This window comes from Panthera leo, chromosome A2 (assembly GCF_018350215.1).
Source record: "Panthera leo isolate Ple1 chromosome A2, P.leo_Ple1_pat1.1, whole genome shotgun sequence".
In the NCBI taxonomy this organism is placed as follows: Eukaryota; Metazoa; Chordata; class Mammalia; order Carnivora; family Felidae; genus Panthera; species Panthera leo.
In genome coordinates, this window is record NC_056680.1 from 8,529,521 (window position 1) to 8,545,135 (window position 15,615).

Genomic DNA, 15,615 nt, shown 5'->3' on the forward strand with positions numbered 1-15,615 from the left:
GCTGCTTCCTATGCCTGAGAATGATCCTCCCCCCCCCCCCACCCCGGCCGCTTCCCCACCCTAGTTTACTTCCCAGGGTTGGGGGCGGTGTGGAGACCCCAGAGGCTGTTCAGGATATGTAGGCTTAGGGTCAGGGGACAGAGTGAGGCCAGATTTAGTATATAACAAAGTCAGGGGGCAGTCTGTCCAGATAAGAGTGTCCAGACGGGCTCGTTATACTAGCCACCAGAGTTCCTTTCGGGGGGGCCCAGGCCATCCAGCCTGCTGCCTGTACTGCCCCAAAGGGGAAACTGAGGCACCGGGAGAGGGTCGAGGCCCAGGGTCACCCTCTCACACCCTGCCCTCCTCTTCCCCTCAGCGCCCCCACCACCTAGTTCTCCCTCCACCTGCAGCCTTCATTCCCTCCCGAATTTGTTCTAACGCTCTTGGTCCCCAAGAGCAACGGTGGCCCCGCCCGACCATGCTGATAAGACGCCTCGAGTCCCCGCCTCACAGGGTTATGCAAATGAGGCGCCCGGAGGCCCCGCCCCTCGCCCCGTCGCTGAGTCTGCGCGGCTCGGCGGGGCCGACGGAGTCTCCCATCTCCGCGTCCGCCCGCCGGGCCTGCCGTCCGTCTGTTCGTCCTGCTGCCCGGGTGACTTCTAAGCGGAGCGGGGGCTCAGGCGGTGACAGCCTCGACCCGGTGAGGGAGAGGGGCTTGGGGCGCCCCCTGCTCCCCCCCCGCCCCCCTCTCGCGGGCTTCCGATCCTCGGTCTGTCTGTCTGGCCAAGGTTCAGTTCCTGCGGGTCGGGTCCCCTGTGGGTCCAGCCCAGGGAGGGGGAGGGGAGGCAGTGAGCTGGGGCTCGCGGACCGGGTTCGGGGAGGGGAGCGTGGAGAGGGGACCCCGGACCCGAGAAGCCAAGCGGCGGTGGTGAGGGTGACTGTGATTGTGTGGTTGTCATTATGTATCAGTGTGTGGTTGTGTAACTGCAATTGTGTGGCTTTGGCGATGCCTGTGTGGCGCGCGTGTGACTGTCTCTTGGGGCTGTCGTTGTGTGGCTGTCGTCACGGGGTATCACTCTGAGGGTGTGTGTGGCTGTGTGGTTGTGTGCACATGACTGCCATTGTGTGTCCCTCCCGATGGTGTGGGGGGGGCCCATTTCTATGTTTCAGTGTGGCGGTGATCACGCGCCTCTCTTGTGTGGCTCGGCGTGCAAATCCGTGTCACGGTCCATGTATGTGCCCTTGTGTAGCCGTGTGGCTGAGCTGGTGGATGACATCGTCTCCTATGAGTGTCCGCGTGGATGAGAGATTGTTAATGTGCGTGGCTGTCATTGAGTGCCTGGCAATTGGGGGCGTGACGCTGTGCCCGGCTGATGACCCCCACTGTGTGCGGTGACTCTTTCGGATGTCGCTCCGAAGTGTGCTGCGAGTATGTCCCTGACGATGGGGGGCGGGGGTGAGCGCTTGTGTGGGGCTGTATGCGGGGCTGCGAAATGTGTGAAGGGCCTCCTCTTGTGTCCCTGAGTCTGTGTGTGTGTGTGTGTGGGGGGGGGATTGTTTGATCTGTGTGGGTGTCTGTGACAGGCCGTGTGCACACTGTGCCGTGTGTGTGAGTGTACCGTTGTGTGCGAGTGGGTGTTGGGCACCTGTCTGAATGAGCAGGCCCGTCTTGTTCACCACAAGCCAAGTGCCTAACACCCGGCAGGCCCTGGATCCCTGTTTGGGGGATGGACAAACGCCGTGCCGTGTGTGTGGTGTTGGCCACGGAGGCTGTGGCCGAGTTGTGTACCCTAGGGATGCCAGCACGTGTGGTTGTGTCTCTGGAAGGGTGAGGGGCCGTGGCCAGGTGCGCATCTGAGATATCTGGTGACCCTTACCCCACATGTCACACTGCAGAGCAAGCTGCGTGGATGGGGCACTGGACCCAGAGTGCCTACCCTCACCTTCCTGGGCCTCAGTTTCCACCTCTGTGCAATGGGGTTGACCATCCCCGTCCTGCTGGCCGCCAGGAGCGGCTGTGAGTCTGTGGGTGTGGCGGAGGCCTGTGGGAAGCCATAGGGCCTTTTCACAGGTGAGGTCAGCCTGGGAGAATGGGTCGAGCAGGTGTGGCTGTGTTGGCCCCTCCGTGCTGGGGACTGAGGTTACATATTGGGGAGAGGGGGCCTGTTGGGAGAAGAGAGCCCCCTCATGATCCAGAGAAGCAGACAGGCTGGGAAGAGGGGGAGAGGGAGAGGCAGCTGGGAGAGAAGGAGGGCCTGGCCATCAGCCCAAACCAGTTAGGCACAGCCCATGGGGACAGGAGAGAGAGGCTCCTATGGGCCATGGGGGAAGGCGTTTAGAGGAGGAGCCTGGTAGGGGTGGGGGCCACGGAGCATGGGGGTCCCTTATAAAGCACACGGAGAAAGAGGATGAGGTCCCCTAAAAACCAGTGGGGGCCTAGATCCCTTCTAAATGGATCCTTCTCTGTGGGGGAGGGGTCCCATTAAGCGGAAGAAGCCTCTTCCAGAGGCCGAGGGGAGGTGACCTACAGGGTAAGGAGGAAGGCCCTCCTGAAAGGCATGGGGTCTGAATCTCCTCTGTGGGCTGTCGGGGGAGACCACTGGAGAACCTCTGGGATCCCTGGCAGAGGCTGACCGCCGGTTGGGTCAGGGGAGGCCGGAGCCTCCGATGGGCAGCGTCCTGGATGTCCAGAGTCCGGGCCAGGAGGCTCAGTGGGTGGGGCCGGGACTCCTTCGTTGTAGTGTTGGGGCCTAAGGGGCCCCGCCCTGGCCGCCCCATTCCCTCCCCACCTCCGCAGGCCCGGCCTTCACCATGGCTGGAGGGAGACCTCAGCTGAAGAGGAGCTTCTCCATCATTCCCTGCTTTGTCTTCGTGGAGGTGAGGAACCCGGGAACTCTCTGCCTGCACCTGCGTGCCCCCCTGACTCGCTCCCAGACCCTCAGCCGGGAGGAGGTGCGTTCAGGAGCCACACTCCCAGAGTTCGAATCCCGCTCTGTCCGTCCTTCCCGCAGAACCCTGGGTACCTCGCATACCCTGCTCTCGAGCCTCAGTTTCCTTGTCTGTCAAATAGGCACATAGAGTCCCTTTCTCCTAGCGTGGTTATGAAGGTAAAATGTATTATAAGTCACGGATGAGGGTTAGTATGACACCCCCAGCAAGGATTGTGCTATTATCTTCTTCCCTGTTGGTCTGTCCTCCCCCCACCGACTGACCCTTCTCTCTGGTCTGAGCCCTGGCCCAGTCCTCACTCTCGCTCTCCCTAATCTCATCTCCTCTTTCCTTCCCATTCTGAGTCCCTTCTCTTTCTCTTCTCCCTTCCCCTCGCCTCCTCTCCCACCTCTCCCACCTTCTGTTTCCATTTTTTGTGTCTGCCAGTCCCTGACCATTCTCCACCTCTCTCTCGCTCTCTCTCACCCTTTTTATCTCTCTCAGTCTTGATCTCTCTGTCTCTCTCCCCCCCCCCCATCTCTGTCTCTCACCACGGCCCCAGCTTGGACCTGACCCTGTCTCTTCTCTCTCTATCTCTCCGCCGTGACTGGGTGGCAGTCAGTGCTTCTGGGCATCGTGGTCCTGCTCGCTTACCGCCTGGAGTTCACGGACACCTTCCCCGTGCACACCCAGGGGTTCTTCTGCTATGACAGTACCTATGCGAAGCCTTACCCGGGGCCTGAGGCTGCCAGCCGAGTGCCTCCTGCTCTCATCTATGCCCTAGTCACTGCTGGGCCCACCCTCACGGTGAGACTGGGGGTAGCCTTGGGCAGGCCCAGGCAGCGGGAGGGCGAGGTGGAGGTGTTGGGGTGGGGGGAGGGTTGGATTTGAAGGCCAGGAAGACCCTGCCTTGATCTTGCCCACAGATCCTGCTGGGGGAGCTGGCGCGTGCCTTTTTCCCCGCGCCACCCTCCGCCGTCCCCATCATCGGGGAGAGCACCATCGTGTCAGGGGCCTGCTGCCGCTTCAGCCCCCCACTGCGGAGGCTGGTCCGCTTCCTGGGTGAGTGACATGGCCGGCCGGTCGGCTGTGCAAAGGAAACATGGGCCAGATTCAGCCATAATAAGAAGTTTGTAGGGCAGAGGGCCTAGAACTCTCATGACGGTGACTTCCTGGAGCAAAAGGGGACTTGGGCTGAGGCCAGGCATGATGGAGGTTCTAGGGACATGGGTGGGGCCTAAGCCAACCATGATGGCAACCGGGAGGGCTCCCAGATTGCTACAGGGAGAATCTCAAGGCCAAAAAGGGGGACACAGGCCCAGCCCAAATACCATCCCACCTTCCACCGCACCCTGAACAGGACGGTGAGATCCCACTGTGCTTTAAGTGCGATCCCAGCCACAAGTGGCAGAGAAATGTAGGGGAGGGGCAGAGCTCATCCCAAACGGTGGCGTCTGTGACAGAAGGCTACAGATACAGCTCTGGCTAATTGTTCGTCTGGGGAAAAAGTGATCGACTCAGTGAGTCCAGGACAGGTGCAGAAAGGCCCAGAAATGCCATCAGGATCGTCCTAGGAGGTTCCAGGCATAGGCCCAATCCTGATGTAATGCTGTTGAGGGGTCCTGGGCCTGGATATATGGGGGTCCCAGGGGCGGACCCCCTCCTGATATGGCAGCAATCCGAGAGAGAGGCAAGATGCTCAGAGTGCCATCAAGGGAAGAGGACCTTGGCCCAGCTGTAATGTGATATGGCTTTAGAGGGATTCTCAGCTGTGCTTTAATGACGGTCACAGCAGCAAGGAGACAGGACGCCCAGATGAGCCATAGGGGCTCGCAGGAGGCGGGCCCCTGGCATCTTAGGGGCCCAGCATGAACCCTGTCTCCCACCCCACCCCCAGGGGTCTACTCCTTCGGCCTCTTCACCACAACCATCTTCGCCAACGCTGGGCAGGTGGTGACTGGAAACCCCACACCGCACTTCCTGTCCGTGTGTCGCCCCAACTACACGGCCCTGGGCTGCCCACCGCCTTCGCCTGACAGGCCGGGGCCCGACCGCTTCGTCACCGACCAGGGTGCCTGTGCCGGCAGCCCCAGCCTGGTGGCCGCTGCGCGCCGTGCCTTCCCCTGCAAGGATGCTGCCCTTTGCGCCTACGCGGTCACCTACACGGCGGTGAGCCCCAAAATAGGGGCACAAAAGTGGGGGGGGGGGCGGCCAGTGGGCAGGAGGCCACCCTAGGCTGGAGCCTCTGATTCCTTCCCAGGGTAAAGTTATGCCCGGGTGCTGTGACACGGTCCCTAGGGTGGCCCCACCCCTCTGGATGGCCGGTCCCAGAGTCTGAGTTTCTTGCTGTGTTCGTGACTGCCCCTTTTGGGTCTGGCCACGCTGCCTGACCCAGGAATGCTGTACTCAAAGGAGGCTGTTGGCTCCGCCCTGCGGGACCAAAACGCTGTTCCTGGAACACTGGACTCCGTTTCCGGGGGCCTAGCCATGTCCCCATGATGCTACAGGTGCTAGATACTGGCTGGGAGACTGGACAGAGGTGCTTTCCACTTGGTCCCCTGGAGCCTTTTTGTCCTTGCCCTTTGTTGATGTGGCCATGTCCCTGACTTGACCCACTGGGATTTCCTTTGTCCCCTGCTTTTCCCTGGTTCGCACCTCCTGTTGCTTTGACTCCTTTTTCTGGTGTTCATGACTAGCTTCTATTCTTGTCAGTGGTCCGGGGCTTTGGGGATTCCACCTCCTGGAGTTCTTGCACCTGCCCCCTGAGCCTTGACTACACCCTTTGGGCCTGAAGCTTTGTGTTAACCTAGCAAGCGTCTTCCCCTGTCTCTGGTCCTGGGGAGACCTGGGCCCCAGACTCTGTCCTCTGCTCTTTGGTGCCCTGGCCACTCCCCCATCCCTGCAAGGGCCCACTGGGAGTTCACGACTCCATTCCCGAACTCCTGTTCCCCTGATTCTGTTCCCTGGAGCCCCTGGCCGCAGCCTCTTGCCCCAACGCCCCGTTCCTAGAGATTCTGGCCACGCCCCCAGCCCGGAATGCCGTATCCGGGTTCGGCAAACTGCACTGTGTCCCCTGACTGGTTCGGCTCCCGCAGATGTACGTGACGCTTGTGTTCCGAGTGAAGGGCTCCCGCCTGGTCAAACCCTCGCTCTGCCTGGCCCTGCTGTGCCCCGCCTTCCTGGTGGGCGTGGTCCGCGTGGCCGAGTACCGCAACCACTGGTCTGACGTGCTGGCCGGCTTCCTGACAGGCGCTGCCATCGCAACCTTCCTGGTGAGCCATCCATCCCCATACGGGAGACCCTCTGTCAGCTCTGACCCAAGAAGCAGGACCACATGATAGTGAAGGGTGTGGCCTCTGTGTGACCTTGGGCAAGTCCCTTACCCTCACCCTGCCTAGATGTTCTTCTCTGTGAAATGGGATAACAGGACGAGGGTAAGTAGAGTGAGGTCCTCGCTATGAATGCAGAATTTAAGGGGGCACCAAAACACTCGGTAATCAAGAAAGATAATGTCTTAATGAAATATTTTTAAAAATCACAATTAGTGCAAAAACGCATAATGTCCCAAGCATCAAAAACTTAAAGACAGGATCAGATCCTGTCCTTGCACGACTTAGCTTTATTTGTCTCTCCCTAGTCGTGGCCCTGTGGGATAAATAATAATAGTACCCACCTCTTAGTAAAGTAGAAAGAACAGGGCCTGGCACATAAATGTGCTGCTAAAATGTTAACTGAGGTTAACTGAGCCTCAGTTTCCCGATCTGAAAACTGGGGATGGTATTTACACAATGCCTACAGTATTGGCTTCAGGCTTCGAATGCACCTCTCCCTCTGCCCCAGGTCACCTGCGTTGTACACAACTTCCAGAGCCGGCGGCCCTCTGGCCGAAGGTTCTCCCCCTGGGAAGACCTGGGCCAAGCCCCCACCATGGACAGCCCCCTCGAAAAGTTAAGTGTGGCCCAGGTAAGGGGGGCCGGGGTCTGCTCCCGGCTGGAGAGGGTGGTGGGTGGAGGGGGACCAAGGAGGCAAGGAATTCGGGCAAGAGGTGGGGGTCCCTGGGCCACAGGGAAGTAAAGGGATTGCTCGTCTTTGTGGACCTAGGTCCTGGGGGACAGTCACACAAAATAGAAGAATGTGTCATGGTTAATCTGGAAAACTCTAGTTGTCTTTTCCATTGGGCTCTCTGCCCAAAGAGCCCCTCATGGCTGTGGCCGGCGGGGCCCAGGGGGCCGCTAGCCCCTTCCCTCTGCCTCTTTGTCTCAGGAACCCGAGGCCTGCAGGCCGCATTCGACACCGGCACGGCTCACCCCATCCAGTGAGTGTCGAGGGGTGGGGGGATAACCGGGGGGACTGCCAGGTCCCAGTCACTGCCACAGAGGTCTCGCCTATGCTCTCGTGGCCCCCTCCCAAGCTTTCTGATCCCCTGACCTCTGACCCTGACCCCCAGAGTCGCAGAACTGTGCCCGCCGTGGCCACCTGATCCCCAGCTGCGTGTCCTCCAGGGCTCCAGCCATGTGTTCGTCGCCCCGTGTGCCCCGCCCTCGATTGAGGTCTGAGCCGACGCCCCTGCCTCTGCCCCTGCCCCTGCCAGCACCAACCCCCAGCCAGGGCCCCTCACCCTCCTCCCCTGGGCCTGGGGGGCCGGGTGGGGGTGGTGGACGTGGTCGGAAGCTGCTTCTGCCCACACCCCTGCTTCGGGACCTGTACACCCTTAGTGGACTCTATCCCTCCCCCTTCCACCGGGACAACTTCAGCCCTTACCTGTTTGCCAGCCGTGACCACCTGTTGTGAAGGCCCCACCACCCACCCAGAATCTTCCAGGTCCCCATTCCTTCCCCGCCACACGTGAGTGTGCGTGTGCCATGTGAGTGCCAAAGCCCCCTGTGCAAAAACCAGCCAGGCCTAGATGTTAGAGGCTGGCTGGAAGGACATTTGGGGGGCCCCTGCCTCTCTTGCCCTCTGGAACATCCAAGTGGGCATAACTGGGAGGTGGGCCCTTGCCCCCAGGATGGCTCTTTTAGGGCCCAAACCTGACCCCATTGGCCATTGCTGAGCCAATGGGAGTCCCCAGTTCTAAAACTTCTACTCAAAAGGAGTTTACTCCAGCCAATGGAGCCTCCCCTCACGTCTTAGAATCCTCAGGCAAGAGGGTAACTCCAGTTTGTGTTCAGTGTCTGAACAACCAATAGGAGTCCTTGGTTTTCAGAACTTCTAGGATGGGTGGGTATGATTCCAGTCAATGGGGGACCGCCAATGTCTAAGCATGTGCAGAGGAGAGGAGGGAGATGGGGTCATCCTGTGTCATTGGGTCCTCTCTCAGAATCAGAGAGTCCAGCTGGAGAACGGGGGGCAGGCTCCCCCGTGGCAGGGTTCTTGGAGCACCCCTTCCTCTCTCAGCCCCTCCCCCATGTGCAACCTCTCACTCAGTCCCTCCTAACTCCCAACTTACGCAGGGCTTGCCCCAGTTCAGAGGTTTTGGGGTTCAGGGTGCTGTCTCTCCCCTTGTCTGTGCCCAGGTCACCTCAAACCCCTCTGTTATTAGGGCTGTGGGAGGGACTTTTTTTTGCCTTGGAGTCTGTTCCTGTTCTTTACACTGCCCCCCACCCCGGGCTCCAGCCTCATGCAGATGTGCCATCATGGGGGGCATGGGTGGAGCAGAGAGGGCTCCCCTGCCCCAGGCAGCCAAAGGCAGTGGGCAGAGGAGATACTGCCCCCCCTTTCCTGCCCCCACCTTATCTTTAATAAAGACCTGTTTGTAACAGAAGTTTGGCCACCTGCCTTCCTCCTCCCCCAGGTGTTGGGGTGTGGAAGACTTTAATTGTGGGTCTGTAGGTGAGGTTGGGTGAGGGTTTATTGTCACAGTGTATCTGAGAGTGATATGGAAAAGCAGTGTGGGGCCATTGAGCCAGCGGCTTGGGTTTAAATCCTGGCTCAGCATTTCCTGGTCGCGTGACTTCAAGAAAGTTAATTAACCTCTCCGTTCTCTTGTCTCTTCATCTGTCAAACGCAGACAGTGCCACATGTAAGGCACACAAACACATGGTGAGCAGCCTCACACGACCGCCTCCTCCAGGCAGTTGGCCTGTTTTTGACTATGGTCAGGTGCAGAGGACCTGGGGAATAGGGTGAAGGTACTAGGACCCCCATGCCAAAACCTGGCTTCGTGGATGAGAGCAAGGGTTCTGACTGTGAGGTTGTGCTGAGACCCAACCCTTGAGGACCCAGTGGAAACCAGGAGGGTAGGAGGGGCATGGAGGCAAGACCTCCCCACAACCCACTGCAGGTCTGAGGGGCTTCAGACAGGCCATTCGGGCCATGGAGTTATTCCGGAGCCAGGAAAGGGTTATCTGCTTCCCTTCCCCCCTTATTTCATTCATTCATGCATTCACTCACTCATTCACTCATTCATTCAACAAACACTATGGATCAGCTACTGTGTGCCAGGTTCTGTGTAGTTAGGCACAGGGGTTGTAGCAGTGAACAGAAGAGACACAAATTTCTGCCATCAGGAAGCTAATATTCTAATATGTGAGAGACAGACAACAAGATAAATACACTAGACACAGAGTCACAACTCCAAATTTCAAAAATGTCTGAAAACCAAACTTCTTTCATAGCTCATTTGTGGCAAAGCCTGACCTTTACTGACATAAAGTTATTATAGCTTTTATTTACTGAACTTTATGTGAATATTCTTTTTTAAATAAAGTTTATTTATTTATTTTTAAGAGACAGGGAGAGAGAGAATCCCAAGCAGGCTCCATGCTATCAGTGCAGAACCCGATGCGGGGCTTGAACCCATGGACTGTGAGATCATGATCTGAGCCCAAATCGAGAACTGGAGGCTTAATCAGTTGAGTCACACAGGTGCCTTTTGATATGAATATTCTCATGTTTCATTGCAGATAAAGGAAATTGTTTGATTTGGAGATGTTATCCCAGGCCCCACTAGGATGTTATGCAATACATAGTATTTATACCATAGTACCTTTCAACGTTTTGTTTTTTTTTTTTTTAATTTATTTTTGGGACAGAGAGAGACAGAGCATGAACGGGGGAGGGGCAGAGAGAGGGAGACACAGAATCGGAAACAGGCTCCAGGCTCCGAGCCATCAGCCCAGAGCCTGACGCGGGGCTCAAACTCACGGACCGCGAGATCGTGACCTGGCTGAAGTCGGACGCTTAACCGACTGCGCCACCCAGGCGCCCCAATACCATAGTACCTTTCAAAAAAGATCTGAAGAATTCTGAATTCCAAATTCTAGGATCAAGGATTTAGGTCAGGGTTTGGGATCTCTGATACATTAGATATTGACAAGCGATAGGAGAAAATTCAAGCTAGAGAGGACAATGGACACCTTTGGGATGGGAACAGAGCTTGCAATTTAAAGAGGCATAAAGGGGAGCCTGAGTGGCTGAGTTGGATAAGCATCTGACTCTTGACCTCAGCTCAGGTCTTGATCTCAGGGTCATGAGTTCAGGTCCCGTGTTGGTCTCTGCACTGAGCGTGAAGACTACTTAAAAAATAAATAAATAAAATATAGATAGGTGGGTAGATATAAAGAGTTCAGGCCCTGAGTTGGGCTCTATGCTGGGAGTGAAGCCTCCTTATAAACAAACAAAAGCATGAGGAGGGAGGGAGAGAGCCATATAAATAGGCAGGGGGAAGGAAAGTTTGAGACAGAGGGAACAGCAAGCACCAAAGTTCTGAGGTGGAAACCAACCCCCTGTGTTCAGGGACCAGTGAGGAGGCCTGTGCAGCTGGAGCTGAACGAGGCAGGGGGCAGATAGGAGAGGAGGTGGGGTAGGTGGCAGGGCTGATTGTGGGCCATGGGGAATTATATGGGGGCATGAGAGGGCTTAAGACAGAGGAGAGAGAGAATCACGGAGCCCTCTTCTTCACCAAACAGAGCTTCTATTTCCAGGGATCCCACCCCTGACACCTTGGTTCCTTCTGTTACACAGCTACCTCCACGCGGGCCAGGAAAGAAGCAAAACTTCAGCACAGCGGACAGCGTTCCAGCCAACCCAGCTAGCGCTGTCCGTGGTCCTGAAACCAAGTGCTGGCTAAGAAAGGGTAAAGTGAAGGCTGCCGGACACAAAGAAGTGTTTGGGCCTGCTAGAGGGGGTGGAGACGGCCGACCTTACCTTGTCCACACCCCATCCCAGGATGGATAATTTTAGGTAGAAAACCCAGACCAAGGTATATGTACTTACTCAAAAGATTTGTTGACATGCCCTGTACGCTTCACAGAATCTCAAACTCAACTCAACCAAAACTGAATTCTGGTTTACCATGCAAGTCAGACCACAACCTGCCTCTGCTCAAAACCTCTCATGGCTGGTTCCCATGCATCCTGGTAAAAGTCAAAGTGCTCCCAGTGTCTCAGGGCCTTTGCACTTGCAGGTGCCTCCACTTGGAATGCTCTCCCTCCGTGCTCTACATGGTTTACTCTCTCAGCTCCTTCAAGCCTCTTCTCAAATGTCACCTTCTCATTGAGACCTGCCCCCTCTACCACCCTCTTTAAAATGGCAAGAAACAAACAACTGGTCCTTTCAGCTTTCCCCCCCCCCCCCCCGGGCAAAATTTTTTGCATACATTTATCATCCACTCATAGACTACTTAAACTCCTCTTTATGCTTAGTGGCCATTATCTTCCCCCTCACTAGGATGTCAGCTCCACGAGGACAGAGACTTATTTGTCTTTTCACTGCTGAAGCCCCAGGGCCTAAAACAGGGTCCGACACACAGTAGGTCCTCAATAAAATTTTGTTAAATGAATTATTTAATCACGTGATGCTGAAAAACAAGGGAGAAACACAGACTGACTGAGATGTCTACTCCCCAGTCTCCTCACCCTTTGGTCCTCCCTCCCAGGACCTTCTCTGTGGTAAAAGTCCTTCCATCAGGATATGAAGACAGCCTTCTGAGAAAAGAAAGAAGTACTGTGTGTACAAGAAACATGCCAAACCTCTGCATCTCTGCCAATGTACTCAGTCTACATTTATGAGCACCTGCTGTGTGCTGAGTACTGTTGTAGGAGCTGGGGGCCCAGCAATGAACAAAAGAAAGAACCTCCCTGGTGCAGCTGACATTCTAGTGAGGAGAGAGGCAAGAAGAACAAGACATTGGAAATGATAAGTTATTTGAAAACAAAGATGGTGAAGCCGTTAAAAAGTGTAGGGCGTGCAATTTGACACAGGTGATCAGGGAAAACCTCTGTAACAAGGTGATATTTGACCATGACCTGGTGTGGGAAAATGAGCCACAGGGATATTTGGGAGCTGAGTTCCCTCAGCAAGGGAATAGCGAGTGCAATGGGGCTGTGTTGGACATGCTCTTGTGTACGTAACTGCACGACGATGTGATATATGTGTCACTACTGGGTGTTTGTGCATTTGGAGTGTTGCAAAGTGAGGTGAATCATGGTTGTGCATCTGTTGCGGGGGGATTGAGGTGATGCCTTTGACAAGGAATGCAACACGGTGGTGTGTGTGTGTGTGTGTGTGTGTGTGTGTGTGTGTGTACAGAAAGAGCTGCAGTCACATTAGCTAAGGAAATGTGTCTGGGTGTGTGCGTGTGCGTGTGTGTGTGTAATAGCAATGGTATGGTTGTATCAGAGTGTGTTCTTGTGTGTGTGCAAGGGAAAGAGTGTGGGGACATAAGTGTGAGAGAAAGTGTGTCTGGGATGTTTTGTGCTAGGATAGGGCTGTGAGCATGTGGGTGATGGGGCTTTTGAAAGTGGAATATAGGCAGAGATGCGTGTGGGTGTGCGCGCGCACACGTGTGTAAGGGGGTGTGTGTGAGGTGCCCAGCTGTGTGGGTGGATGTATTGCGGGATGTGGCGGATCTGTTTTCTGGCCCCAGAGGGAGAGAGAAAGCCCAGGAAATATCAGTTCCACCCCGCCCCTGTGTCTCCTGGCAACAGCACCACTTTGAAGTTACCAGGAGAGAGTTGCCAGGGCAACAGGGGTGAGTGGCAGCTCTGGGGCGAGGTCTGGGTGAGGAGACCCAGCCAACCCTCACTTAACCACTCACCTTGTTTCTCCTCTCCCAGTTTCTCAAAAATCCTATCTTCCTTTCTTCACTCATTCATTTAACAAGCATATATTGAAAATCTACAACCATCTAGTCACTGTTCTGGGCGCTGGAGACACCTAAGTGAACCAGACAAACAAGGTCCCCTGCCTTGGCTGTCCCTTAGTCTCCCACCCCCTGTCTTTTTGTCTCTCCTGGTGCTTCTTTGATCTATGGCCATGCCCACCCCGCTTATTCCAAGCAAAACCCAAGGAGCCCCCAGGCCAATAAGGAAACCAGTTGAGATTCCTCTTCTCACAGACCCTCAGAGACGGCTGCTGATGTTTTGCACGTGAATGTTCCTGAGCCTGCAAGCCTCCAACACAGCTTGTGCAGATACTAAGGTGCAGAGGGAGAGACAAGCACACAAGTGCCTCCCTCACTCACTTCCTCAGTTGTCATTGGGTGACATCAGCAGAAACACACACAGACAACATTCCCATCACAATAGTCCTCTGAGATATCACGAGCTCCATTTTATAGGTGAGCAGACTGAGGCTAGGAGACTTTAAGTAATGTGTCAGTGATTAGGGCCTGCTTCCTCCAACTTTCAACCCTTGTATATGTCTAATTAGCTGATTAATTCACAATAGTAATATTCGCGTTGCTTCCTTCAGCGGACTCGCACAAGGGAAGGGCAATCTCTCCTTCAAGCGCCTCTGTACCTCCTCCCTCCTTCACCAGGGGAGGAGCCAGTAAAGGCCGATCTAACTTTGATGGCAGATCCATGGACCAATGGAGACGCTAAGTGCATTGTAACCAATGAGACCTCGGCTTGGGCGGGATTAAGGGCAGGAAAGGGCCGCTGACTGGACACGAGTATCTTACGAATGGCGGAGACGCTGAGGCGGGTGCTAAACCTAGGCACCTCAGCAAGGTCCGGGGTGGAGGATACAGCTGAGGCTGGACCGCCTTTGCTGCTGCTCGGCGGCCCAGGGTCTGGAAAGACAGCGCTGCTATTCGCGGCGGCCCTGGAAGCGGCAGGAGAGGGCCGAGGCCCCGTCCTCTTTCTGACTCGAAGGCCTCTTCAAAGCCTGCCCCGCGGGACTGGCGCAGCACTCGACCCCCTGCGGCTACAGGTAACCGAGGGGCGGGACCGGAGGCGGGCTAGTTAGTACTGGGCGAATTGAGGATTGAGTGACAGGTAGACAGACCAATGGAGGAGAAGAAGGAAGAGCGAGCCTTAGCGGCCATTGCGGGGCGGAGTCATGAATACGCGGGGCGGAATAATAGGGGCGGGACCGTAGGAAGCTTTGTTAAGATTGGGAAACCGTTTGGTGAGGGGGCGGAGCTAGCGAAGAAAGGCGGTGCCCAACGGGTGGGGTTAGTCGGGGGGTGAGTAAGGGGTGGGGCTAAACCTGAGTCCAGTTTGAACGCCAGCTTTTCCTTTGGAGCCGGTCAGGAGGCCCGACTAAGAACGCTATGGGCAGGTTTTCCGTGGAAAGATTGCCTTAGATACTTGGTAAGAAAAACATACCTTGTTCCCAGCTAACACCGGGCAGTGATAAATGCGGGATAAAAAACGGGGGTGGGCGCAGAGCATGTGACTCTTGAGCATGTTGAGTTCCAGCCCCACATTTGGCATAGATGACTTAAAAATAAAATCTTGTTATTAAAGAAAAGGGTGGTGAGTGGGTACGAATTGAAGAGCATGCGGCCATTCTGAACTGCTTCACTCGGAACCAGCTGTCTGGGGTCTGAGAGCCTAGTGCAGGGAAGTATATACGAGGAAGCAGGGCAGCTCTAGCTTGGAGCCTGCCTTCCTGAGCTGAATGTGGCCGTTTCCTTTCTTCCAACCTCTAGAAGGTCCGCTTCCAGTACCCACCCTCAACCCACGAACTCCTTCAGCTTCTGTGCTCTGCCCATGAGGCCCGCGGTCCAGCCCCCTCCCTGCTGCTACTGGATGGCCTCGAGGAGTACCTAGTGGAAGACCAGGGACCCCAGGACGCCGCCTACCTGGCTGCGCTGCTTCTGGACACAGCTGCCCACTTCAGCCACCAGACTGGGCCTGGCCAGGGCTGTGGGCTCATTGTGGCCCTACAGACCCAGGAGGAGGGAGTCAGTGGGGATGCCCTGCAGGTGTCACTGCTCCAGCGGTATTTCCCTGCCCAGTGCTGGCTGCAGGCAGAGACGCCAGGCCCAGGACAGCACCGCCTCCGAGCCTGCCTGGATCCAGGTGGGCTGGGGCCTAGGGCAGAGTGGTGCGTGGCTTTCCGACCAAATGGAGAGATGACAATCACCCCGTGGCCTACCCAGGCTGGCAACCTCAGCTTAGACAAAGGTTCAAGCTCTGGAGGCCAGCCTTGAGCTTTGGTGTGTGACAACCTCTCTATGCCTCAGTTTCCCATGCCTGGAATACTTACTTCAGGGACACATGCAGATTCAAAGACCTAAAGAATATAAAATGCTTTTTCTCATTTAAAAGTAGCATTATCAGGGAACCTGGGTGGCTCAGTTGGTTAAATGTTGGACTCTTGATTTTAGCTCAGGTCATGATCTCATGGTTCGTGGGATCGAGCCCCACGTCGAGCTCTGCACTGACATCATGGAGCCTACTTGGGATTCTCTCTCTCTCTCTCTCTCTCTCTCTCTGTCTCTCTGCCCTTCCCCCACTCCCTCTCTCTCTC

The 15,615-nt window shown here is 55.9% G+C and overlaps 2 protein-coding genes across 6 annotated transcripts; both read left to right on the forward strand.

The window, feature by feature from the left end:
* The first annotated feature begins 35 nt into the window (after window positions 1-35).
* PLPPR2 (phospholipid phosphatase related 2) lies at window positions 36-8,866 on the forward strand. 5 transcript variants are annotated; one of them, XM_042928478.1, is made up of 10 exons: window positions 36-682; window positions 1,879-1,999; window positions 2,780-2,859; window positions 3,604-3,717; window positions 3,837-3,972; window positions 4,808-5,079; window positions 6,006-6,182; window positions 6,751-6,857; window positions 7,174-7,225; window positions 7,358-7,489. In XM_042928478.1, exons 1-10 carry the CDS (start codon window positions 461-463, stop codon window positions 7,388-7,390), a joined length of 1,314 nt encoding a protein of 437 aa, XP_042784412.1. In that variant the 5' UTR covers window positions 36-460; the 3' UTR covers window positions 7,391-7,489. The 5 variants fall into 5 exon arrangements, with proteins under 5 accessions (XP_042784412.1, XP_042784410.1, XP_042784408.1 ...); XM_042928476.1 differs by having other exon boundaries at window positions 38-682; window positions 3,529-3,717; XM_042928474.1 differs by having other exon boundaries at window positions 42-682; window positions 3,529-3,717; window positions 6,751-6,873; window positions 7,358-8,866.
* A 4,952-nt stretch (window positions 8,867-13,818) lies between these two features.
* On the forward strand, window positions 13,819-15,452 carry SWSAP1 (SWIM-type zinc finger 7 associated protein 1). Its single transcript, XM_042927433.1, has 2 exons — window positions 13,819-14,067; window positions 14,792-15,452. The coding sequence occupies exons 1-2, from the start codon at window positions 13,819-13,821 to the stop codon at window positions 15,293-15,295; spliced, it is 753 nt and encodes a 250-aa protein (XP_042783367.1). The 3' UTR covers window positions 15,296-15,452.
* Window positions 15,453-15,615: the final 163 nt, after the last annotated feature.

Coding starts and splice junctions, on each gene's coding strand:
- PLPPR2 (XM_042928474.1), top strand. CDS start 461: ATGCTGATAAGACGCCTCGAGTCCCCGCCTCACAGGGTTATGCAAATG. Junction 2,000..2,779: donor GCTGGCCGCCAGGAGCGGCT/GTGAGTCTGTGG, acceptor CCACCTCCGCAG/GCCCGGCCTTCACCATGGCT. Junction 3,718..3,836: donor CTGCTGGGCCCACCCTCACG/GTGAGACTGGGG, acceptor TCTTGCCCACAG/ATCCTGCTGGGGGAGCTGGC.
- SWSAP1 (XM_042927433.1), top strand. CDS start 13,819: ATGGCGGAGACGCTGAGGCGGGTGCTAAACCTAGGCACCTCAGCAAGG. Junction 14,068..14,791: donor TCGACCCCCTGCGGCTACAG/GTAACCGAGGGG, acceptor TCCAACCTCTAG/AAGGTCCGCTTCCAGTACCC.